The following is a 27,934-nucleotide window of genomic DNA, read 5'->3' as shown; positions in this document are numbered from 1 at the left end:
ACATGTGTATTAAGCACTAAATCTATTAAAATCTGATTTACCCGTCTCCTTGTAATTTATTTTTATAGCACAGCTAGAGGCTGTTTCACTTTCATAATTAAGAGGTGAACAGTAGGTGAACAAGGTATTAAGAATGTTACTACCTTTTAAATAATCTTTTCTAAGGGCGCCTGGGTGGCTTGGTCAATTAAGTGTCTGACTTCAGCTCAGGTCACCATCTCACAGTTCATGAGTTCAAGTCCCACCTCAGGCTCTCTACTGTCAGTGAGGGGCCTGTTTTGGATCCTTTGTCTCCCTCTCTCTCTCACCTTCTCTCTCTCTCTCTCACCTTCTCTCTCTCTCTCTAAATAATAAATAAACATTAAAAAAATCTTTAAATAATCTTTTCTAACAACAGGTTTCTGTGATGATACTTACCTCTACTGTTTTAACTAAGCTACAAAATTTCAGTAAAAACAATATATAGAGGCTATCAGATATTACCTACCACCCAGAATTAACCATGTTACATTGTTGTATATCCTTCCAGATTTAATATACCTTTTTTTTCCACAAAACACTTAGATCACCCTGAATATGCTGTTATTTATACAGATTTTTTTCATTCAATATGCCTTGGGTTTCTTCTTATTTCAATAAATGCACCGCTAAAGCAGTAATGTTTAATGTGTGTACATAAATCTATACATGTGTAGTAAAATTACAATAAAACACAAGGGGAAATAAATACAAAATTTAGAAAAGTGGTGTTTTTTTATTTTGTTTTGTTTTGTTTTTAATGTTTTATTTATTTCTGAGAGAGAGAGAGACAGCATGAGCAAGGGAGGGTCAGAGAGAGAGGGAGACACAGAATCCGAAACAGGCTCTAGGCTCTGAGCTAACTATCAGCACAGAGCCTGATATGGGGCTCAAACCCATGAACTGTGAGGTCATGACCTGAGCTGAAGTCAGATGCTTAACCGACTGAGCTAACCAGGTGCCCCGAAAAGCGGGTGTTTTTATTGAGAGGGGATTGGATTTGAGAAGGGCCTAGCTTTGATTTTAAAGACATAAATATTTTTTATTATTTTTATACCACGTATATTATTTATAAAACTTAAACACAAATAGACTATTTTGTAATATAGACACATCAAAATTCATTCAATCAACCTCCTTCCAGTAAGCATTTATATTCTTCCAGTCTTTCATTAAACAAAGCTGATGAATATTCTTATACCAAAATATGTTACAAACATCTTTCTTTTTATTCTAGGACAAATTTCTAGAAATAAAATTGTTTAGTCAAATGGCTTGCAAAATTTTAAGGCAATTAATACATATTGCTGAACTTGCCGTCCAGAAAGGTTATGTCAATTTGAAACCCCACCAGCAATGTGTGACTACCCTTCTCTGTCTGTCCTCACCAGCACTGACTACAGTTGCAAAATACCCCACAAAATTTCTGCCAATTGATTATGGAAAACTTATCTTCTATATTTTTTATAATTTGCATTTTTAAATTACTGATGTAATTAAGCTTTTGAAAAGTTTTGAGCCATTTCTTTTTCTTTTATTAATTACTTATGAATATTCTTTGTTAACTTTTCTGGTAGAACATTATTATTTTTACTGATTTCTAAGAGATACTAATATAAGGATGTCAACCTTATGTCCATCTTCTGTTTGGTAGGCAGAACAATGGCCTCCCCAAAATGTTCACCTCCTAATATCCTAGAACCTCTGAATATGTTATGTGTCAAAAAGGAATTAAGGTTGCAGGTGGAACTAATTTTCCTAGTCAACTGACCTTAAAACAGAGAGATTATCCTGGATTATCCTGTGGACTCAATGTAATCATAAGGAGTCTTAAAAGTGGAAGAGAGAGACAAAGGAGGTATCAGTCAGAGAGAGATTTGAAGATGCTATATTGCTTCCTTTGATGATGAAGGAATGGAACCACAAACCAAAGAATGTGGAGAACTGGAAAAGGCAAAGAATTAGATTCTTTCCTAGAGCTTCCAGAAGGAACATAGCCCTGCCAACAGCTTGACTTTTGCCCAGTGAGACCCATTTCAGAATTCCGATCTCTTGAACTGTAAGGCAATAACTTTGTGTTGTTCTAAATCACCAAGTTTATGGTAATTTGTTACAGCAGCAATAGGAAACAGATACACAAGTTGCAAATGTTTTCCCAATTTTTTTATACACAGAAGGTTTACAAAACTATCAAACTGTCCTTAATGACTTGTGCTTTTTAAAATGTATTTACTATATTTCTTCTATTCCCAACTACAGTGAAGGTATAAAATTTGATCAGAAACAGATGATGGTGAGGCCAGAGGCAGAGAAGGGTGACGGCATAGTCAGGAGACTGTTTACCTGCAGGGAGATTGAGCTAATCAGGAAATACATTGAAGATAATGAGAGCCAGGCTTCTCCCCGCCGTAGAAGGGATTAATAAAAATGGAAATGGAGAAGGCTAAGGTATTGGACTGAAACTGATAGATACATAATAATAAATAAAGATGTGTGAACAGATATACAATTAAATAATATAGAAATATAAACATACCTCTGTCTTCTGAGAGGGCCAAGAGGTAATAATACCCTAGCAGTAATAAGCACACTGAGCACCTAGATATTGGTTTCTACGTGCCTCCACAAAAAGGAACCAAGTTCCATAGAGAAATGGTTGATTCCAAAGCAGGACACAGAAAGTACAAAATGAGTCAGAAAGCACAGAAGTGCTTAAAGAACAATGGGGACAGGCTAAAAACATAGGAAGTAGCTTGAAGAGGCTTCAATGTCCAAATCTGGGATAATCAGAGCATCAGAATTAATAATGATAGTAATCAGATTATAACCCATTGAATGAGGCAAAAATCCATCAGGCCAGAATGAAAGACTATAAGAAGGGAAAGCTTTTGCTTTCAGTATAGTAGCAACCAATTATTGTAGAAGGAATGATGACATGCATCAGAGTGGAGTCATCAGTGGATGCTAAAGATAAAGAATTATGTGTTTGGAAAAAAAAAAAGAGTTATGTGTTTGCGTAGTCTCGGAGTATCTCTTTAAAAAAGCCCACCCACAAAGGGGAAAATGACCTTATGACTTAGGAATCTGGCAGATACCAGCTTGTATGGGTTATCAAGGTTAACATCTCCAGTGGTAGGAAAGATCAACACTAAAGGGCCGCTGATGTATTGCTGTAAGGACAATATCATCTCTCTGCTATTCCTGATAAAAATGAATGGCCTGAGTCTGGCCATTAGGAAATATCACAGTGCCTTAGATTGATGGACATTCTTTATACTCTAAAACTGTGAATTATGTGAAAGTCAGGGAAAGACTGCAGAACTTCTTCAGACTAAAGGAGACTAAAGAAATATGAGACCTAAATGCAGTGGGTGGATCCTAGATTGGGTCCTTAATATGCTTTCGGAAAACAAAGGAGGAGAAAACAACTTCCCGGTTTCACGAGATTAGCTAGCAAAGGCCACATAACAAACGACAAAGCCATTACAAGAAAATTCCAAACCAATATCTTTCCCGAACACAGACATAAAATCCTTAACAAAATATTGGCAAATTAAGTATTTCAAAATAGAACTAATACAGAAGTCCAGGATACAAAATCAATAGAAAGAATCTAGAATTGTCAAAACTATCCTGAAAAAGAACAATAAAGTTGGGCAATTTATTCCACAGGATTTCAAAGCCTACTATAGAAGTACAATAATTAAGATAGCGTGTATTGCCAGGAAAGACATGTAGACCAATAAAACAGAGTCTAGAAATAGACACATATACAGAGTACATTCATCTTCACTGAGGGCACCAGAGCAATTCTTTTGGGAAAGAAAATTCACAAATGGTATTGGAACAACTAGAAATCTTTATGGAAAGTTAAATCTTGACCTCCATGTCACTCCATATATAAAAATTATTTCAAGATTCACCCATAATAAAAGCTAGAACAGTAAAATCTCTAGAAGAAATATAGAAATATAGCTTCACATCTTTGAAGCAGGCAAAGATTTCTTAGAATGTAAAAAGCACTAAACATAAAATAAAATGTGGTAGGGGCGCCTGGGTGGCTTAGTCGGTTAAGCGTCCGACTTTCGCTTAGGTCATGATCTCACAGTTCGTGGGTTCGAGCCCCGCATCGGGCTCTGTGCTGACAGCCAGCTCAGAGCCTGGAGCCTATTTCAGAGTCTGTGTCTCCCTCTCTCTCTGACCCTCCCCTGCTCACGCTCTCTCTCTCCCTCTCTTCTAGAAATAAAAACATTTTAAAAAAAGAATTAATTTTTAAAAAAAATTAAAAAAAATAAAATGTGGTAAATTACACTTCATAAGAAAATAAGTTTTAGGGATGCCTGGGTGACTCAATTGGTTAAGCATCCAGCTTTGGCTCATGTCATGATATCATGGTCCGAGAGTTCAAGCCCCCCATTGGGCTCTGTGCTGACAGCTCAGAGCCTGCAGCCTGCTTCAGATTCTGTGTCTCCCTCTCTCTCTGCCCCTCCCCTGCTCACACACTCTCTCTTTTACTCTCTCTCTCTCAAAAATAACATTTTAAAAATTAAAAAAAATAAGTTCTGTACATTAAAACACATCATTAAGAAAATAAACAGTCAAACTTCAGACTGGAAGAAAATACTACTTATGTCTAACAAAGGACCTGTATTCATAATATATAATAATCTTCTACAAATCAATAATAAAGAAATCTGCCAAATAAAATGCACAGGAACTTAAAACACTTCACAAAAAAGATATGTGACTCTTTAATATGGACATGGAAAGATGTTCATCTCTCATCAGAGAAATAAGAATAAAAACCACCATAAGACTCCATTCTATATTCATTAAAATGATGAAAAGCAGAGACTGAAAATACCAAATGTTGGTGAGAATACAGAGCCAACAGAGCTTTCAAGTGCTGGTGGAAATATAAAATATTTTAACAGTAAAAAAGCAAGCAAACATTAGGCAGGATCTATCAAATTCAAATTCAAATTCAACAATTCTATGAATCCATTCCTAGGTATCTAAGAGAAGTAAAACCATACCTTGACAGAAAGACTTATACTTGAATGTTTATAGCACCCTTGCTCAGAGTAGCCTAAAACTTGGAACTCAAATGTCCATCAGTGGTAGATGAATAAACACATTGTGGTGTCTGCATCATGGCATATTACTCAGCAATTAAAAGACACACAAATCTTCATGGATGAATCTCAAAAATATTATGATGAACAACAAAAAATGGACACAAAAAGGATATATAATTTATGATTCCATTTATATAAAGTGAAGAAAAAATAAAAATTCCTTCATGCTGAGAGTAGTTTCCTAGGTTGAAAGTTTGAGTGGAAGGAGGCACAATGGCACTTTCTGGTGTGATGGAAATGTTCTGTAGTTTGGGAGTATGGTTACGAGGATATCTAGACGTCAAAACTCATCAAACCAAATGCTTAAGATTTATGTAATTTATTCTATATAAATTATATCTTTATAAAAAGTTAATTTTCTAAAACAAACTATAACTCATTGCTGTAAGAAAACAGGAAGATGATATCCAACTCGGTACAGTACAGAAATTAAAAGTATAATATTTTGACCTAATTAAGAGGCAAAAAACAATGAGAATGTTCACAGTATGATAGTTTTAGTGGAAGCATGTTCATATTATATGCATAGCCATTTTTAAAAAAATGTTTATTCATTCTTGAGAGAGAGAGGGAGAGAAAGAGAGACAGAGCGTGAGTGGGGAAGGGGCAGATAAAGAGAGAGGGAGGAACAGAATCCAAATCAGGCTCCAGGCTGAGCTGTCAGCACAGAGCCCGAAATGGGGTTCAAATTCGTGAACTGTGAGATCATGAGCTGAGCAAAAGACGCTCACCCAACTGAGCCACCCAGGCGCCCCAAGATTTCATTTTTAAGTAACCTCTGTACCCAAGGTGGGGCTGGAACTCACAACCCTGAGATCAAGAGTCGAGGGCTCCACTGACTGAGCCAGCCAGGTGCCCCTACACATAGCCATTTAAATATGTTTGCTTTACACTTTAAAGGAAAATATAGGGAAAAATGAAAATCATGTTATAGTTTACAAATCCTAGGATTTGTACTAAAGTCATTCGCATTCTTTTAGCTTCCTGGCATCTGAACTCCTTTCCTAAGCCTGTGAGATTTTTGCCCTGTGCTGGAGAAGCCCCAAAGCCAGACACTCGCTTTCACAGACTCCATTGCTTTGAGGACAGGGCACACGAACAGGCAGCTAGATATTGATTTGGGAACTGTTGAGGCAAGAAGCAGGCTGTGGGAATTCATTCAGACAGCAGCAGGGGTCGTAGCTTTGAAGATACAGTCACAGCCATAGCAGGGGGTCATCCAGCAGCCAGTATCAGCAGTGGGCAGTGCCAATGCCAGGGCAACAAGGTGCAAACCATTCATCTTGTGTTTGGGAATGGTGGGAATACTATCCTCCCCGGATGAGGTCTACAGCATAATGTTCACTTCAAATATGTGTGCTCTGCTTCATCCTGCCCATTTTTCTAGCCTTCTCTCCACTGTTCTAAATGATTCTATAAACTATCAATACCTTTTCACAAAATTCCTTTTCCACTAAAGTCATTCAGAGTTAATTTTTATTGCTGGCAATGAGACCCTGTTGGAAAAAGAAAATAACAAAAATACTCTAACATAGAATAACAGCAGAGATGATGCTCCTTCCAGTTAACAGAGATTTTACAAATAAATAGATTATTGGGTCTTCCCCCAGATTTATTTTTAAAGTTGTTTTCAATAATTTAATATTCTGAGCTCAATTCATGCTTCCAAAGTATTTTTCACAATTAATGTTGTTTTAAAAGAGGAGACATTTTTCAAAATATCCACTGGGCGGGGGGGCGGGGGGCGGGGACTGGACTTCTTCCATAATAATTTACACAGCGGATGACTGAGATTCTAAAAGAAAACATTTTTCCTAAAAACAATTGTTAAATGGAAACAAATACACAACTAATCTTCAAGGTAGTATTCTGTCTATGCTATTGTAGTTAATACATCGTTCTGAGAAGATGCTTTTGTCTTGTGTCACTCTAAGAACTTCGAGACATGCGAAGCATCCTACCTTTCCTTATCAATTGTGAATTTATCAGCCACCAATTTTACTGAGTCTACTTTATATCTACTCAAAATTTCCACCGACATAAAGTCTTTAGGTAAAGATTTTCACTTGCTATGTGGATTAGTACTTTCAATTTTTTGGTTTCATTATTCTTGTACTATAGAATTTTATAAATAAATCTATGCCTCTGTAAAACGTCTTTTGACAAAATATGTAAACTCAGAATTTTTTCCATTTAGGTTCTTTTGTTCATTTGTTTTTGACTCCATCCTCATCAGTCCAAGCAAAATCCCCTTTTAATGTTGTTCTCTTTTATTTTCACCATTTTTCTTCAACACCTTCCTGGCCTTTCCCCACTGGACCATATTCTGTGTTTAATATAAGTATTCTTGAAAAACACAGAGTTGTTTTATGTACACGTATACTGAAGTACCTAGATTTTAATGTGATATAAGTTTCATTGCTCCCTACCTTGCCCTCATGAAGCTTCCATCTTAGTGGAGAGAGAAGATAAGTTCACGCATAAAATAAGACAATAGTTTTATGTGTAAATGTTATGTGTAAATGTAAATGTTATTAAGGAAATACACACGGTAGTGCAATAGTGATTGAATTACTTTATAAAGGGTGGTTTCTGAGAATATTTCATGTGAGCTGAGATCTGAAACATAAAAATACTGTTATGAAAAACATCCAAAGAAAACACAGGCTCTGAAGAAAGAACAAACTAAACTTATGAGATGAATAGAAGAGACAACTGCTCTGTCTCGAGTGCAGTGAGCCAGAGAAAAAGCAACTGTAGACAAGGCAGGAAAAATAGGCAAGAACTGGATCATCTAGGGTCTTGTAGACTGAAGCCAGGAGCACAGTTTTTATCCTAAGAACATCTGGAAGCCCTGGGAAGATTATAACAGCAAGGGAGCAATGTGTTTTTTATTTAAAAAGCAAGCTTTAGTTGCTGTGAAAAAAATCAGCTCCTGGAGTGAGAAAAAAGTGGGAAATGAGTTAAGAGATCATGCTGGTCTGTGTGAGAGATGATGGTTTGGAGAAGAGCAGGAAGGCTATAGATAGAGCCTTGTGGGTCATAGAAGCCCAGAGAGGATAGAGTTTCAAAAACTTCAAAACTGAGGTTGACTAGAACTTAGGTATTTGAGGACAGAAAAGGAAATATTGGATCTGGCAACTTGCAAGTTATTAGTGACAGAAGATAGATTGGAAGTCACTGAAGAATGAATGAAGGGTTTTTTATTTTGTTTTGTTTTTTTAAATTCAGAATACTAGATTCAACCTTCTGGTCCCTTCCAAATTTCCATGAAAATGACAATAAAGACATAACAAAAATTCATAAAACCATCGGGAGAAAGAGCAGGGGAGGCTCAATGACCAAATTTTGGGGTTTGAAAAACAGATTAATTAGTAGTAAATGTCAACAGTATAGAGAAAGGTTAGGCCAAATCTAGTCGAGGAGGAAGCAGGGCAGTAACCAGTCCATTCTGCAGTGCAAGACCACTAGAAGGATCAACAACTGGTGGTACCAGGTGTCTCTGGAAGTGAGGGGCAACAAGGAGTTGGGGGAGGAGGACTAGCTAGAAGTCTACCAATCCGATCCTTGGATCCTCTCTGATACCCAAGAGGAAGCCTAGAGAGCCACTCACTGCAGAGTGTAAAACAAAAGGGTCTCTAGAATAGGGAACATCAAATGCTGATGAGGACAGGAGTCTTATACGGAAAGCCCTCTTCTCCCAGTGATAGTTAGGTTTACGTCCTCCAGGTAGATGATTGGAAGATTCTTCTCTACCAATCTCACCTGTCATTTTATTTCACAGTATAAAGGCCCCAACAGGTCACCCTGCAAGAAAAACCACAGTCAACAAGTTGTATCCACATACAGACTTTTCTAATAAGCACTCAATACTCTTCTGTTAAAGATAAACAGGCAAGAAACATCAGGCATTTGAGGAAAGTATGTATTATGAAATGCAGAGAGTAAAACAGGGAAAAAAAACTGCAGGTCAGAAGAAACAGTTACGCAAATTGATGAAAACTTTAAAATTGAAAAACTACCCTTAATATCTGTACAAAGATAAAGAAAAAAATCACATTCATATTGGACAACAAAATCTTATACAGGAAGCATTCAGAGAATAAGAATGTATTCATGGAATTATAAATTTAAAAATTCAATAGAAGGCTTAGAATAATATATCAAGAATGCCCCCTAGGAAATAGAATAGGTGAAGACATGGAATAAAGTGAGCAAAGTTCCCTTCCAAATATATTAGAAGATCAATGTATTAGAAGTGTGATATAATAAGATTTCCAGAAGGGAGGAGTTAAGATAGTGGAGCAGCATGGTGACTCAGATCTTATCTCATCCCTGAAACACAGCTAGATCACCACCAAACCATTTTGAACACCTAGGAAATTGATCTGAGTATTAACACAACATCTGTATAACTTGAGCCACAGAACTTGGCAGGTATGCAATGTAGAAAGGTGAACTATAAAACTGGGGGAGAAAAAAGCCACAGAGGGAAGGGAGCTGCTTTCACAGAGAACAGAGAGAGAAAGGGGGAGAGTGCAGCATATCGGGAATGTGCAAGAAAAACACTCACCCCCAAAAGTAGCTGGGAAAGAGTGAAAATACCCATAGGGGACTGAAAAATTAATCTGTTCCCCAAAACCACTGATGGGGAGATAGGAAAGAGTTTCAATGCCAGCATGACTCTATAAATAGTGGAGAGCAGAGTCTGGAGTTTTGGAGCTCAGTGCCTGGCAGTGCTCTGGTGAGGAAGTAGGGCAAATTCCCAGGGGCAGTGGGGTGTGAAGGACCCTTGTGGCACACGGGAAGAAGCTGTTCCCCTGTGTGGACTGCATTTGGTAGAGGCCATACAGCCTCAAAAGACATAAGGTATCAGATGAATAAGAAAACAACACCCATGTATATGCTGCTTACAAGAGACCCATTTTAGATCTAAAGACACCTGCAGATTGAAAGTAAGGGGATGGAGAACCATCTATCAGGTCAATGGTCATCAAAAGAAAGCTGGAGTAGCCATACATCAGACAAACTAGATTTTAAAATACAGACTGTTAATAAGAGATGAAGAAGGGTGTTGTTTCATAATTAAGGGGTCTACCGACCAAGAAATTCTAATAATTGTAAATATTTATTCTCCCAATGTGGGAGAGCCCAAATATATAAATCAATGATCTCAAACACAAAGAAACTCATTGATAATAATATCATAATAGTAGGGGACCTCAACACCCACTTATAGCAATGAACAGATCATGTAAGCAGAAAATCAACAAGGAAACAATGGCTTTGAATGACACACTGGATTGGATGGATTTAACAGATTATTCAGAACATTTCATCCTAAAGCAGCAGAACACACATTCTTCTCAAGAGCACATGGAACATTCTCCAGAATAGATCACATATGGGTACACAAATCAGCCCTAAACAAGTACAAAATGATGGAGACCATTCCTTGCATATTTTCAGTCCACAATGCTATGAAACTCAAAATCAATCACAAGAAAAAATTTGGAAATATGAATACTTGCAGATTAAAGAACATCCTACTAAAGAATGAATGGGTTAACTGAGAAACTAAAAAGTACATGGAAGCCAACGAAAATGAAAACATGACAGCCCAAAACCTCTGGGATGCAGCAAAGGATGCTATATAAGAGGGAAATATATAGCAATCCAGGCCTTCCTAAAGAAGGAAGAAAGGTCTCAAATATACAAACTAACCTTACAGCTAAAAGAGCTGGAAAAAGAACAGCAAATAAAGCCCAAAACCAGCAGAAGAGGGGAAATAATAAAGATTAGAGCAGAAATCAATGATATCAAAGTCAAAAAAACAGAATAGATCAATGAAACCAGGAGCTGGTTCTTTGAAAGAATTAACAAAGCTGTTAAACTCCTAGCCAGATGGATCAAAAAGAAAAAGGAAAAGACCCAAATAAATAAAATCAAGAATGAAAGAAGAGGGATCACAACCAACACAGCAGAAATACAAACAATACTAAGAGAATGTTATGAGCAATTATATGCCAACAAATTTGGCAACCTGGAAGAAATGGACAAATTCCTAGAAACACATAAAATACCAAAACTGAAACAGGAAGAGATAGAAAATTTGAAAAGACCCATAACCAGTAAAGACATCAAACAGTAATCAAAAATCTCCCAACAAACAAGAGTCTAGGGCTGCATGGCTTTCCGGGGGAATTCTACCCAACATTTAAAGAAGAGCTAACACCTATTCTTTTGAAGTTGTTCCAAATAATAGAAATGGAAGGAAAACTTCCAAACTCATTCTACGAGGCCAGTATTACCTTGATTCCAAAACCAGACAAAGACCCAACTCAAGAGGAAAACTACAGACCAATTTCGCTGATGAACATGGATGAAAATTTTTCAACAAAATACTAGCAAACTAGATCCAACAATACATTAAAAGACTTATTCATCATGATCAAGTGGGCTTTATTCCTGGGATACAGGGCTGGTTCAATATCTGCAAATCAATCAATGTGATACATTAATAAAAGAAAAGATAAGAACCACACCATCCTCTCAATAGATGCAGAAAAAGCATTTGACAAAATACAGCATCTTTTCTTGATAAAAACCCTCAAGAAAGTAGGGAAAGAAGGAACATACCTCAAGATCATAAAGGTCATATATGAAAGACCCACAGCTAATATCATCCTCAATGGGGAAAAACTGAGACCTTTCCCCTTAAGGTCAGGAACACGATAGGGATGCCCATTCTCACCAATGTTATTTAACATAGTGTTGGAAGTCCAGGCCTTAGCAATCAGATAACACAAAGAAATAAAAGGCATCCAAATCGTCAAGGAGGAAGTCAAGCCTTCACTCTTCACGTGTGACATGATACTCTATGTAGAAAACCCAAAAGACTCCACCAAAAAACTACTAGAACTGATACATGAATTCAGCAAAGTCACAGCATACAAAATCAATGTACAGAAATTGGCCGCATTTCTCTATACCACTAGTGAAGTAGCAGACAGAGAAATCAAGGAATCGATCCCATTTACAATTGTAGCAAAAACCATAAAATACCTAGGAAAAAGCTAACCAAAGAGGTGAAAAATCTATACACTGAAAACTATAGAAAACTTATGAAAGAAATTGAAGAAGATACACACACACCAAAAAATGGAAAAACATTCCATGCTCATGGATTGGAAGAATATTGTTAACATGTTGATACTACCAAAAGCAATCCATATACTCAATGCAATCCCTATCGAAGTTTCTCTCCAAAATATCATTGGTACAATAGTTCATTTCTAGCCTGTAAACTTCTTGAAGATAGGGACCATTTTGTGTATCATTAGTCCCTGGTGCCTACTATAATCACAAAAACACAAATAATATTTTCTAAATATTGTTGAATATTAGAGAGCAATAGTGTCTACATATGTGTGCAGGAAAAAAAAAAAACTCCTCTCCAATGTAGTTGGACTAATAATTAACTGATAATTTGAAAGATGTAGTTAAAATAGAAGACCATAAAAAAGATATGTCTTAAATATTTTTAACTTAAAACACACATATTCATTCCTACATTTGTATGTATATTAGTTTCTTCACAAACATTCCACTGTAAGGCCAAGGCCTTTTATTTGAGTATGAACTGGTTAATGAGAATGATGCAACTTCTTTCCTGCACAAACCACACTAAAAATGCATCATTTCAAGATATTTTGTTTTGCCTTTTAAAAAGTAAATTGGAAGCAATTTGAGTACAGACTCTTCTGAGATTTTTGTTTTCTCTCTCTCTTATAGTTCTCATCCACACATAATGTAGCAGCATTCTTTAAATAATTTGATTTTTTTATTAGTTTTCCTAAAGCATTCAACCCTGTTTTCTTAGAAATAGTAGTTCCCTATATTTTTGCACTTATATTTTGATGGTGTACATAGTACTTATAATTAGACTGTCTATCAACAGTAAGGCCAATTGTCTGGGAATATAGGGTCTTAAAAATTCATCATTATTGATTGTAGTAATAGGCAATTTTAGTATATTGTTTATTTTCTCTTGTGGCTAGTCCATCCAGTTTTAAGTCAGCCCACCCATCATCAGGTTAACTCCAGCAGTGTAGAGTTCTTGGGGCTTGGTCCTCTCCAATGAAGGCAACATACCAGGTCCTGTAAAGCAACTATACCATTTGTCATGGTCACTTGAAACTGAGCAAGAGCTTCACAGTTTCACACTTTTGTGTACTCAAATCTCTCAGGTAGACTCCATAAATAAATGCCTGCTACCACTGTTTCAAAACTCAGACTTTTAAAAGCAACTACCTCTATCTTGAAGGGTAAATCCCTAATGAAATCAGTTAAGTGACACTTGAACAACAGTCTGAGGCTCCCAAATTTGGTAAGAAGGACTCTCCCTTTGATGCATTTAATACAGCCATAATAAAATCAACTAAATAGATTTTGGGTGAGTCTTGACATGAGAACACATGACTAATACACACAAGGCAGATTTTTTTTTAAATTTCAGATTTGTTCTTTGAGATATAACAAAGAGCAGTATTTGCTCCTGGATGTTTACTCCAGGATAACAAACTGAGAAAGAGAAATTGTGTATGTAAGTGGGCATCAGTGTATATTTCATAACACATTAGTATTTAGCTATAGTAATAAAAATACCTTTACTTATTAAAGAAATATCAGGTATGAATAGCAAGCCATCACATCACGAAATATAAATCATGTCACTCACAATGCTATTTCAAAATTATCTGTCTTTCTGTTCCATAAGATCTAAGCTCAAAGGCAACATAAGACTCATTCTGCCTACCAAAACTTTGGTAAGACACACGAAAAATGTTAGCTGAATTGAAATAAAAGTTGCCATTGTAATACATTAAAGGATGCAGGTCTTTTAACGTAACTTCAAAGTTACAAACAATGAGGTGATGGGACCAATAATTTAAAAATATTTTCTTTTGTACAATTGTGGCTCAGCAAGGTTTAAAATAGGAAGCCAATCATACTTTACTTCTTAAATAAGAACATAGGAGATCTCTATATAAAATGACCAAAAGGAAACAAGGTATTAAACTTCCTAAGCAGGCATCACATTTAAAAAAATATTACTCTATTAGGTGCTGTAGGAAAGTTACCAGAAATTAGTGCAAAATGTTCAAAATACCTAACATAGAATCTTCTCCATTTCCCATTTTGTATGCCATTACCATAAAATACTTGATTATTCCTTAAAAATATCTGATGGCTCTACAATAACTATTTAGAAATGTCCTCCCCCATCCAATATGAGTTATATATTTTATCCAAAAGAAGAAAGAAATTAAAATCAAATAATTACAACAGTGATAAGGATTCATTTTATTGTGTTTTCCAAATAGAAGGTTTTTTTTGTGAGGAAAAATCTTTACAATCTATAATTGAATCAGTACCAAATAAAATTTAGCTTTGAAATGAATCAGGTATTCTGCATTTGGAATTCAATTTCACAAACATCCAAGATTAGTGACTTTTGGTAAGAAAAAAGAGTAGCAGAAAGGAAAAAGACACGTTTTCAACAGATAGTAATTTATAGTTTTTTAAAAGTTGCTCTAGGAAAACACACAGTATAGTTACTTAAGAAATATCTTTTAAGCAAGATTTAAGTGCTTCAAGTCAAGTGGGCTTCAGACTAAAAAATATTTTAAAATTTGCCAAGATATTGCAGCATTAAAAATATTCTCCTTATTAATTTCATGTTGACAGATAAGTAAACAAAAGGCAAAAAAAGTTTACCTGCATTTTTATATAATAAATTCTAGATTTATAAAAAATTTCCTGGTTGGAACACAAAGGCCAAAGCTTGACCTTCATTGATCCATTTCTATGTAGTTAAAAAAATACAGTATCAAATCTTTCTCCCTCCCCCCAAAAAACTAGAAGAAATATTTTAAATTGTGAGTGTGTGAATGTAGCTATGCGTATCTTTAAGTGCACAAAATACACAAATATCACTTTACTTGGAAAATTATTTTCATCATACTGTAAACATCTCTTCCCCTAAATCTGGACATTTCAAAATAGTCTTTGGTATTCTTAGTTATTGTGCTTTGAAACGGAAACTTAAAAGATTTCTGTAGCAGTGTTACATAGACATTTTAAGATATAAATAAGAAAAATGCACTTGGAATAAGTTATAATTAGCTGCTTTTGCATAATTTTCAACAACTACAGTGTATGCCTAGTCACAGTTTTATCAGAAAGAATATCTCCTTTTTCAACTCCTTAATTTTAAGGAACACTTAATCATTTTGGCTAAAAATCCATTTTTGAAGTGGATCTGACGGATTGCATGACACTAAGCTCGGATGCTCTCCATTTGCTGAAAGGCACATTTTAAAGAATGGATTATATAGAAGCTGATCCTAGAATAAAAGGAAACACAACAGACATTAAGTTTCAAGACTCATAGCTAAGTGATAAATATGGAAACTACATTATGGTCTCATTGAAGCTAAAGGGAGGCTCACGCACCAAATGTACATTGTTCTTAACTTTTAATCTTCCTCAGATCAACTACATCTGATAAAATCTTGTTGGTTTTTATTAGTATTTTGGCTTTTCTACCACTACTGTTCAATTCACAGAAGGTATTAGATAAATAACAAGCTTTAAACAGAGTGAGGGCTGAATCAAGTTTTCAAATGAGAAACACTCCATTGGTAATCTATAAGTGACAAACTCTTAAAAAATTATGCTATAAAAATCAGCCTTGTGGTGTTCTGGTAGGGCACAAAACAATTTTTAGGTAAGAATTGTTATGTTTTAGTTAAGCCTTAAAACATAAAAACAGAAAAGATCTTTTATGTAATCTTTCAATTCTAAATTCATAAAAAAAAGGACTAAAACAGGAGAAAAGAATGAATAACTTTAGTTGAGAAAAAGATAGGGATTTTTTTCCTGTCAGGATAAAAAAATGTGGTTGTTGCCAGAAGCATTATAAGCAACTCTAAAAAAGATATGGGCAACTATAATTAATAATTCACAAAAGTGCTGATCTGTATAAATCATGCTTTCACTAAGCAACTTTACTATTATTTTGTTTCTGAGAGTATTTAATTCATAGATATATTCTCTCTTATCACATTGGTAGACACAGACAATAACAAAGTTAACAAAGAGAAATTCTGATGGATAACATTAATATGCTATGTTTCATGCATGTTCCCAGAAAAGCAATTAGAGCTAATCAAAATAATTACATACCTTCTGGATCTCCCATATCTGTTCTCCACTGGCCACTGTCTTGTGACCTTTGTAGGAACATGCCCTCAGCTGAACAAGACCTTGAGCAGCATGAAGACATAATTCCTTCTGGATGTTATGGCGAATTTCATGTTGAGCTGAGTATTCAAAATACTGTGAAAAGAAGAATGCTATTACTGACTTATCACCCTGTATCCTCAGTTGCCAAAAAATGGTTCAATAATAATTAATATTATCACTGAATAATGAAGTCATGTGTACTCAACAAAATACCAGAAAAGTAGGCATTAGAAACATAAGCTGAGATTTTATGACAGAAGATGCTAAACCCTTTTCCAGCCTATCAGCAATAGGTAGTTACTTCAGAAGGTATTATCTTCCTCTCATTTCAGAAATCAGAGGTTATCATGTGTGGTGGAGGCTAGCAGGGACAGATACGCCATGGAAAAGGATCTAGAAACTTCTAGCAAGCCTATTAAATACCTCTTCCTCTCCACAAAGTGTTCCGTTTCTCTTAATACATTAAGAGATTAATTAATCTCTTAATTAATGGTATTTTCATTTACACTAGGAACAATTCTCATGTCTCAGTTTCCTTGCCTGTAAAATGGGTAATTTATTTATTTATATATATTTTTTCTTTTTCTTTTTTCTTTTTAATGTTTTATTTTTTTTATTTTTAATGTAGTGTTTTTTTGTTTTTTTTTTTTACAAATAGTTTATTGTCAGGTTGGTTTCCATATAATACCCAGTGCTCATCCCCACTTTCTTTTTTTTTTTTCTGAGAGAGAGAGCGAGAGAGCGAGAAGAGAGAGAGCTCCACACTCAGCACAGAGCCTGACACAAGGCTCAATCTCACAATCCTGAGATCATCATCTGAGCCCAAATCAAGAGTCAGATGCCTAGCTGACTGAGCCACCCCTAAAATGGCTTATTTAATAGTTCCTACCCTACAGTGTTATGAGGATAAAAGGGATAATGGGAGAATAAATGTAAAACATTCAGAACAATAAATGGTACATGGCAAGCTTTTAATTCATTTTAGCTATTATTACTAGGATTGATGTTTCTCTTTCCCCTAGTTAAATGTCCACTTTAACTAGCTTCTTAGTTCTACTGAATTTCCTTCTCAGATGTCACCATCCCACTTTCCTCAGTACATCACTTCTCTTATTCAGGCACTCAGAATCTTTACTGTAATACCTCTAGCTACCTGCAGTCTCAGCCTCTATAATCCAAATCCCTCTGCTGCCAGTTGGTCTCTCATAACACTGATTCAATCTCCTACCTCCCTTACTTGAGTGAGTCACTATTGTTGGTAAGAGAAGTCTACACTCCTTAACTGGTACATGAATTCTTCTGTCTTCAATCTTCTATCAACCATTGCCTGAACCGTATGTTATACTTTTTCCACACAGTTCTACCCAATGCAGAGCATATGCATCCATATCTCTAAAACTGCTTTAGACTACTGTGCTGTGCCTGAAATATCCTTCTGGATCCTTCTCTGCCTAGCTAATACCTTTTTATCCTTAAAAAGTCAATTCAAATGTTACTTTGCTTCTTTAGTTTCCCTGAACTTGTCCTACTAAACAAAATTACACCTTTTTCAGGGTTTCCATGACATATCAGAAATAACTTTTATTGCACTCTATTGGAATTGTGTGTGTAGCTAGCTGGCTTCACCGTAGACCAAAGTCAGGCAGTGTATCTAGTAATAACGTCTATTACAAATCAAATATTTCACAATGTTGACATTCCAAAGATAAAATAAATGAACATAATGGATTTTCAATAATGAAATGATTAGTCTTAGCACTAATATTTATTGAGCCTTTATTATGTGCTAAGCAGGGGCTGTTCTAAACCCTTTATGTATATTAGAGTAGGCACTTCTCAAACATTAGCTGAATTAATCCTGAGTTCTCCTGGTCTTGGCCTCGTGCTTAATTTAGCTCCTTCCACAAATACATCCATCATTTTAATAACTGATAGTTCTTCAGATGGAGACATTGAAAGAGTATGAGTATAGATCATGAAAATAGTACTCTGGCTAACCTCCTCCAAAAAAGAGAAATCTTAGAATTTCAAAGATGGTATGAAAAGTTGGTCCAGTATCTTACTTTACGTAAACCATGTTATATAGTTTTTAATCATTAAAAGGTAAGTTATAAGGAACAGGAAACAGTTGAAGATACTTAAACAATGAAAAGAATGTGTAATTAGCTAGCTGGGAATACTGGAGAGACCTAATTGAGAACCAGGACAAATGCCCTGGAGTAGAAAGTAGAAGCAGCAAAGCATCCCGTGTTACAAAGCCATAATGATTTATACTGCATTATTGCACCAGTATATTTGGTCAATACAGTAACATTATCAAACTACTTATTTTTACTCGACTTATATAAATACAGTTATAATGGAGTTTTAATGTTATAAAATTGTCATTATCTGGTCAAAGCAGTAGAAGAAATGATCAAATTGGATGACAGCTCAAAAACACGTAGCAATGTCTGCAATGACTAAAATTTGCAATGTAATTTAAATGCAATGCATGACTGAAAATAAAATATAAAGGAAATAAACCAAAATAAAATCGACCACTGTGTTACAGTGCTAGAAACCAGAGTCATCTTCTTAAAATTTAAATCAGGAGCCACGCCTGGGTGGCTCAGTCAGTTGAGTGTCCAACTTTAGCTCAGGTCATGATCTCACAGTTCGTGAGTTCGAACCTCACGTGGGGCTCGCTGCTGTCAGCACAGAGCCAGGTTGGATCCTCTGTCCCCCTCTCTCCCTGCCCCTCCCCGACTTGTGTTTTCTCTCTCTCTCTGTCTCTCTCTCTCACAGACACAGACACACACAAATAAACATTAAAAAAATTTTAAACCAGGAAATATTATTTTCCTGCTCAAAACCCTGAGATGGCTTCTGTCATACTCAGAACTAAATCCAAGTTCTGAGGGGAGGCCTGCAAAGACTTCGATGACCAGGCCCCTTATCGATGTCTCTGCCCTCCTTTCCTACCCTGTCTTCCTGGACCCCTCTGCTGCAGCCACACTGACTTTCTGACTGCTCCATTTACCTGCCACTAGCTTCCAGCCTGTGCCCCTTCTGCCAGGACGCTCCCTTCCTGGAACATGGTTCCTCTCCAATCCCTTAGGCCTCTGCTCCAAGGTCACCTTTTCAAAGAGGTCTTCCTGCACCTCTGAAAACAAACCCCTCCCCACCCCTGCTCCCCACATTCAAATCACTCACCTACCTCATGTCATTTTTCTTGATGCCCCAAATTACATGTTTTTTTCTCCTCCTTCAAGAACACAAGCTCCACAAGTAGGATTTTGCCTTTTTCAATACTACAACAGTGCAAGTTACATTGTAGGCTCTAAACAAATATTTATTGAAAGAATATGTGAACTGATTCTCCATCCCCAAATTTTTATTTTTTAATTTCTTTTTTATTTTTTTTAAAGTTTATTTATTTTGAGAGACGGAGACACTGTGAGTGGTGAAGGGGCAGAGAGAAACCCGAGTGGGCTCTGTGCTGCCAGCGCAGAGGTCAGTGCGAGGCTCAACTTGGGAAACTGTGAGATCTTGGCCTGAGCCGAAACCAAGAGTCAGATACTTAACCAACTGGGCCACCCAGGAACCCCTCTATCCCCAAATTTTTAAAAGACAGCTATACTGTATTTATAATTTATAAGCTATTTTAGAGAAAAAACTATAAAAACATCTTTATGGCAACGACAAGACAAAAACAGATAAAACAATGTATAAGATATTTTCAATTTTTGGGATAAAATAAGCATAATGATAGAGGAGACTGAGGAAAATTTGTAAGTATTTACATTTAGTGATATGCTTTTTACAAATGACTAAATACTTCTCATTGTCCAAAAACTTAATTTTAACTAGCATGGTCCGGTATTATTTCCAAAAGGATGCAATTATTTATTTTTCTTCTAATATATAAAAGTCAATGTTATTTTAAAACGTGTGTATATATATATATATATATGTACATATATGCACATATGTAGATATATATGTATATAGGTATAGATGCATGTGTATATCTCTGTGTGTGTGTGTGTGTCTCCATCACATTCCATAATTACACCTCAATCACTAGCTATAGCTTCTAGGCTTCTGTGTTCCCTACCCTCAGTGGATTAGTTGGTTTGGATGAAGAGGGATTGGAACTAGAGTAAGCTGAGGCTAATGAGTAGGAAGAAACATGGAAGAGGATGGACCTGGAGATAAACTGACACTTTCTTAAAACTGACATCACCAAAGTTCCATCCTCTTAAAATAGGACACCACGAGTATTTAATATTATGAAAATCTTCCACACACATCTTGAACTCTATACCCAAATGCCTGCAACTGACAGAAGACAGGCAGACCAGCTCCTCTCCTTAGTACCCCCCTTTACATTCTTCTCATCCTGTTCTCATTCCCAGCAGCCATCTCACTAACTCCTATGTACCTTTCAAAAAGTGTTTCCAAATGTCATCTTTCCAAGGAAAGTGTATGGGCACCCAGTCTAATTCATTGAGATGCCCTCCTCCATACTCTGGAAGCACTCTGAATGCTTTATCCTAGACTTTACCATGCTGATAGTAAACACTGGTTTTGAAGTAGAGATTTCCTGAAGAAGATAGAATCTAAATTGCTTGGACCCAGCAGAATACTTGGCATGGAGGGGACACTCAGTGAATTTGTTGAATGAACAAATGAGAAGAGTTCAATCCTTCCAGGAGTTAACTTGTAAAAGGCAAGACAAAGAAGCTAAATGCTAAAATTGTATGTTAAAAAGTTCTCTACCCATGGTAGGCCCAATAGTGACATTTGACATTTGAGTCTTAATTGCTAACACAGTCAAAGAGTGGTAACAAGCAGATATATCATGAGTCAAGGATAATCAAGAACATGCCTTTTTTAAAGAACACACTGAAATAATATCATGACCCACAACAATAACTTATAATACTGCTCTTCTGGCATTAACACTTAATATAATTTGCTATCAAATGCAGTTAAATATAGCCTTTATGTATAACTTTGCAAAATCACCTTGCCAATAGTCCCAAAACATCAAAGAGCCACATACAAGACCCTGTTTTTTTAATTTCAAATGGCATGACTCTATTATTTTCTCATTTGCCTTTCTACTGAATGGGTAGGCAACTTCAAATTGTTTCCAGAGTCAGAATGAAAGTCAAAACAAAGTATTCCGCAACTTTAATATTAATTGCCAAACATCATTAATCTAAAAACATTTTAAATACCAAATTACCAAAATATAAAGCTGATTTGGGACTTCTGACAACTTACTTTGTTTGTAAGTGCTAAGGACGAGGGATGATTTGTAGGCAGTGCTCACCTGGTTTCCCCCGAGTCCATGACACGTATACAAAATTAATGGTTTGCCTCCTTGATTATTTTCTCCAACATCCAGACATAAAGGCTGACCAATGCTTTTAATCTAAAGGGAAATTTTCAAGTTATAAGAATGTTTTCAAAACTTATGTGGTTTATATATTTTTTCAATTAATTCCAGGAAGTAGTATTAATAAATAGTAATGTAAAATCTCAAAAGCAATGAACCGGGAAGCATTTCAGCAATTTTCACTGAACCACATAAATGTTTGTGGCAAGGCATAAACCAAGTAAAAAGGAGCAGGAAAATACTCACATATCCAGATATAACAGGATTAAGGTCTGGCACATATGCTTCTGGATAAACAGTGTTCAGATACCATGTAAAATTTTTACATTGAAGGCGGTGCTTTATTTCAAATCTTTTTGAAAGATCACCAAATGATTTCTGGAGAAAAGAGAAGCAGCAAAAAGAATGCTTAATGAAAACAGCACTGACAAAGTAGTTCAAATGATACTATTTGTATTTTTATTTGGGTCTTAAAGAAAAACTTCTGGGCCAAAACGCAAGATGCCATTTAACCGCACCCACCAGTTATTCAGGCAACAAGTATGCCTGCCTGCTTGTTTCTGCCTTCGAGGAGAATCACGTGACCACTGTGGCGCTGACATGAAGCTATTTTATTCTTTCTTTGTGCTGTCAGACATCCTCCAAGGGCCAAAGATCTCTAGAGAAATACTGTGGGCCAAGAAATGGTCGTGGGAGCATCCAAAATGGATCCTAATTTTATACCCAAAAATGATCTGTAAACTGGGGTGTGAGGAGGCAGGTATAAAGAAACAGTTGCCATACAATGTAATTCATACCTCTTCTCTAGTCAAGACTACAAAAGACAACACAGTTGGGAATGATTTTTTTTTTCTCTAGTTTTAAGCGTGTTACTTACTCCTAACAAAATTTTAACCATAATAATGTATTAGTAGAAAAAGGTAAGTTTTTAATAATTGCATTTTATTTTCCTTTATCTTAAAAGGACTAAAAAAAAAATTTAAAGAACACTATTAAACTGATAAAGGTATTTGGTCTATAGGTAAAATTTTAAAGAAAAATTATATTTGGTACCTAAATATATAGGAAGCTTAAATACTCAAGCTTATCATTTCAGTTAAGGAAAGTATTTTCTCTGCCAACTTTAATGTCTTGACCAGGGGTTTTAGCAAAATATATAAACTCTAAAGGACTTCTGACTAGCTTATGCATTTTATCACAAGATATGTTTGCCCTGTGGTAAAAATAGGGGTTTACTGGCTCACGTGCTCTTTTGTGGCAGACAAGGGAGCCTAAGCAGCAGTTAGCACCCACTTGCCTGCTTAGCCAAGTACACAATCTGCCCAATTTGTCCTGGTGGCCTTAAATAAAAAGATAGCGATCTAACCTAGTAGTGTTCTGACTTTGCACCCCGCTGACATGTTACAGGAAGATACTAGAGGCCACAGAAAAGCTGGAAAGAGGTAACCAGACCTTTCTTTATGATAGTCAAAATGTTGATGCCCATTAATCTCAATATATACTCTCTGCAAATCAGCACAGTTTCTTACAAAGGGTTGGGTGCCATTCACTGAAGCATGTTCCTAAAATGTCGAGTTCATGTACCATACCCAATACTGAATCTATTGGAGCTTACTTCTAATGTATTAGGCATTACAATTCTGCACAGCTTTTACTATGACAGGTCAGTAACAATAGTGCCATACATTTCTGAGCACTTACTACTTTATTTCATAGCTATTCTGGGAGACAAGCAAGTATTTCACCTCTCAAGACAGGGAAGCAGAGAGAAGCTTTGCTGAGCACACAACTCATGTTGGGCCAACTCTCAACCACCTTATGAAGTGTCATTCCATTTTACAGATTCAGAGGGGCTTTGCCAAGGTAACCCCGCCAGTGAGCAGTGGAACGAGAACTTGAAATAAAAAAGCCTTGATACTTCTGGTTTATTTTCCTGTCACACTCTGATATTGCCTCCATCTTCAGTTCAAAGCCATTTAGCACCTTTATTTAGGTGTTAATTGCATCACCTAAAACCAGTTAAAAGTGGTTCCATTTAATCTTACTTTCTTTGGGTAAAATACAGAACCTAAGGATTTATAAAAACTAAGTATCTTCCATCAAGCGCAATGCCTAAATTTTTAGAAAGGCATTTTACTTGATTTTTCCTTAAAAAACAAAACAAAACAAAACACTGGCATCAATAAGTTTGTGTGTGTGTGTGTGTGTGTGTGTGTGTGTGTGTTTAGAGAGCGAGAGCATGTGCACACAAGGCAGAAGGAGAGAGAGAATCTTAAGCAGGCTCCACATTCAGCACAGGGCCTGACTAACATGGGACTCGATCCCACGACCCTGGGATCATGACTTGAGCCGAAATCAAGAGTCAGACACTCAACCACTGACCCACCTAAGTGCTTCAATAAGTTATATATTCTGAGATAAAAACAAAAAAGCAAAAAACAAAAAAACTCCCCTCAATTTCAAATTTAACTTTTAAAAAAGTTTTGCACTTGAACTGACACAAATAAGTCAAAGAATATGTGAATTTGATGTGGATTTTTATTGTGATTTAATGGTTTAGCTCTAACTTACTTGTTTAACAATTTTTGCTGCATCTGTGTTTCTCCTATAAAATATTTCCTTATATTCATCCATCCAGACTTCTGCAAGGCGAACTTGGTTGCGCGCAATCACCTGAGTGCCTTTTGGAAAGGTATGAGGGCTTTTGCTGCGAAAGACATGTCCAACAACAGAGCAAGGCATAATCTCCAACTGCCCACCACATTGCCACACCTGATAATTAATGATATTTGTTTAAATTCACAGTATTTTTAAAAAATAAAAGTGTTGCTTTTAAATTCACCTGTAATATATTAATAAAAGCAAAACATTGAAAAGATTTATAATAACTTCAAAAATAGTCTCTGTCCTCTGTCAGTTTAACTTAACTTCTTAAATATTAAAAGAAACCAATTTTATGAAATGGTACAAATACTAAAGACAACAAAAGTATATTTTCAGGAAGTATTTTAACAAAATAGTGACTTCAGATCTTTCATAAAAATAAAGCCCCACATTTTTTTTTTTTTGAAAACAATTATGCAAACTCTCTAATATATACAAAAGACCAAGACTCTTCTGTATTTGACTTCTATCTTCTTACACAAGTTATCTGGCCACTTCCCTTGACCAAAGATTCTCTCTTCTCTGGCGTGACCTAGCAGTCTTGGAGTAAGTGGACCCAGACTCTATTTATCCCTTGCATATTCAATTTTGTAATTTAGAAAACAATTCCAGATAATACCAAAGTACAATCTTTTAAGCTTGCGAAGTTGTTGGTTATTATTAAAGACTCATACCTCTTTAGAGATACACAGTCAAAAAAACTTATTTGCATTATATCTAAATAAAATGAAAAATTATTAGATCAATACCTGCTCACTTAAAAATCTTAGCAATCAGTTCTGTCATAAATAGTCACTACACAAAAAAATCTAAAATGAAGATATGTTTACTAATCTGTGCTAGCATTAGGGTAAGAGATCATATTCTCTTTTCTTTTTAAATTTTTTTTTTTTTAATATTTTTATTTATTTCTAGGAGACAGAGAGAGAGACAGCGTGAGCAGGGGAGGGTCAGAGAGAGAGGGAGACACAGACTCTGAAACAGCCTCCAGGCTCTGAGCTGGCAGTCAGCACAGAGCCCGACGCGGGGCTCGAACCCACGAACCGCGAGATCATGACCTAAGCGAAAGTCGGACGCTCAACCGACTAAGCCACCCAGGCGCCCCTCTCTTTTCTTTTTAAACAAATGAGAAAACTCAGTGATATTTTTAATTCAACAAATTGTGTCTGAGATCTAACATGTGCTAGGGGTTGGGAATATTTAAAAGAATATAAAGGACCCCTCCCTTGAGCAGTTCAAATTTGGCTAAGATCATCATTGCCATTATATGATGGAGCCAGAGCTAAAACTTAAATCTTTTAACTACTAGTTCATTTCTTTTCCCGGTACATTCCAGTCTAAAGGAGGAAAAATGAATGATAGAGTCATTGCAGAAAATGAACTCATGAAATCAAATAAGTATATGTGGAGACCATCCAAAGTTTTCGTTTTGTTTCTCATATTAACTTTTAATATGTATGGTGGGCAAAAAGGTCATTTAATCCAAAGAGTTAAGGTCTTTTTAAAATTATACATAAATGTTTTTCCATTCTGATTCCCTTGATAATCAACTCATTTCCTGAAGCACTAGACTGAATTATATTTATCTTGGCTGGAATTCAGTAGCTACAAGTGCATTAATTGGTGCTATTGGCTGGACACAGGCGTTTAACTGATTCTTCTTGTTACATTGGCAGCAATGAGTAAATATATTAAGTTACATTTTAAAAGGAAATACTCTTATTCTAAAATTTCTAGCAGTTGAATTTTAGAAAGCACAAAAAGACTGCACACATCTATGATAATCTGTATCAGCCAATTAGAACAAAATGTGTATTATCTAATATGCGTTATATTTATAAACTTACTCTGAAAGACATTTCTATATTTTCACCTCCCCAGATTTCCATTTCTTCATCATAAGTTCCAATATATTCAAAATATTCTTTTGATATGGAAAAAAGGCCTCCTGCAAAAGTGGGTGTTCTGAAAAATAATTCATTGTCAAATTTTGTTATAAAAATCAAATAAGGAAAAAAGTTATTTAAAGAGTGACTAAATCAAATCAGAAATTAGATCAGAAATTTTAAAAATTTTATATAGATTAATAAAAACTAAAAATGCTACCTTCAGAGTCAAGTTTTATGAGGGGGAGGGAAGTACTTTAAATATATTTTCCCAGAGGAACAAAATTATTAAGTGTCTTCTAACCAAGCCTAAAGATTCTTTAGTAATGATTATGAGGAAGGCAAAAAGCCTCACTTAATTCTATTTCCTATTTGGTAACATCATGTGTAAGTAAGTATATACATAAATGGCTTCTCTATTCCCAACATAGGATGTGTGTGTTTCTTTATTTCGTTAGTGTGAATTATTACCTTGGAGGCAAAAACTGTAAGAAGCAAAGAGTGAATACATATTCAAGTAACTGAACTGCATATAAGACTTTGGGAGCAATCATCTTACTTAATTGGGTAGGTTTCATCTTTCCTTCTTTGCTTCTCATGATCAGGAAGTGATTCCCAGCCAAAGGAAAGGCTCCAGTCAAAGTTTCCACGGTTGTGATTGCTTCCATAAGGAGAGGGTTTGTTGAATTCAAACGTGTTCAGATCTATGGATGCAATATCTGGACTCACCACGGCAGTATAATTCTCAGCTATTCTGGCCAACAAAGGTTCTAACCAACCGTAGAAACACTCACCTGGAAGGGAACACAATTCTAATTAATCCAGTGAAAACAGAGGGTTTTCTCTTTTGTTCTTTGAAGATGATTTAGAGAAATGAGAATAACAGTCATTTGTGCTTTGAACATTTACATAGGGGAGATTTCTTAAAGGTTTCGGGTGATGAGATGAGGGTTGGATGAAAAAGGTAAGGCATGATTCAGCATAGTTAGGAAATGTTATCTACAGAGGAAGTTTTTGGTTTTTTTTTTAATGTTAGGAAATAAAATGATACTGGAGTATTTAAAGTTTCAGATGATGTGTTTCCCTCTAAAATGTGTCCTGGATCAAAGGTAAGTTTTTGCTAACCTATGCCACCTAACCCCAAAAATGTTCTGATTTATATAAACTTGTCTCTCTCAGTAAGGTATAGTAACAAAATCTTCATTCTCTGAGTCTTAGGAGAAAATAAATCAAGGCATCAGAATATTCTGAGGTCAGCAGTTGGAGGAGGACCATTCAAACCTGCCCCAGCCCTAATGGAAAGTGGGGGCAAAGGAATTCCATACAAACCCTGGGTCCTGGCTGGGGACCAAGTTCACTTAACACAGAGTTCAGGAGACTCAGTCCTACCCAGGTCTCCCCATCAGGCAGAGTTTGGCAGTTATTAGGAGGACCATTTGGCATCAAGGAGGATCATCAAATACATTTGCATCAGAGGAAGAATGTTCAGTCTGACCTAATTGTAATTTTGGACCAGGAGAGGAAATATT

At 35.9% G+C, this 27,934-nt stretch overlaps 1 protein-coding gene across 5 annotated transcripts in view; it reads right to left on the bottom strand.

Moving 5' to 3' along the window:
* Window positions 1-14,507: 14,507 nt before the first annotated feature.
* GALNT3 (polypeptide N-acetylgalactosaminyltransferase 3) overlaps window positions 14,508-27,934 on the bottom strand; it is a 91,214-nt gene continuing 77,787 nt past the window's right edge. For all 5 annotated transcript variants that reach the window (XM_039242005.1, XM_039242007.1, XM_039242008.1 and 2 more), the window contains 7 exons: window positions 26,965-27,199; window positions 26,367-26,484; window positions 24,427-24,627; window positions 22,102-22,233; window positions 21,790-21,891; window positions 16,407-16,559; window positions 14,508-15,565 (listed from right to left, as the gene is read on the bottom strand). In XM_039242005.1, coding sequence (XP_039097936.1) covers window positions 15,443-15,565; window positions 16,407-16,559; window positions 21,790-21,891; window positions 22,102-22,233; window positions 24,427-24,627; window positions 26,367-26,484; window positions 26,965-27,199 — 1,064 coding nt within the window. In that variant the 3' untranslated portion in view covers window positions 14,508-15,442. The remainder of the gene's footprint in view (window positions 15,566-16,406; window positions 16,560-21,789; window positions 21,892-22,101; window positions 22,234-24,426; window positions 24,628-26,366; window positions 26,485-26,964; window positions 27,200-27,934) is intronic.

This window comes from Hyaena hyaena, unplaced genomic scaffold, assembly GCF_003009895.1.
Source record: "Hyaena hyaena isolate Hyena2069 unplaced genomic scaffold, ASM300989v1 scaffold_207, whole genome shotgun sequence".
In the NCBI taxonomy this organism is placed as follows: Eukaryota; Metazoa; Chordata; class Mammalia; order Carnivora; family Hyaenidae; genus Hyaena; species Hyaena hyaena.
Note: the sequence above shows the minus strand (reverse complement) of the source record. Positions and strands in the feature narration are given on the sequence as shown.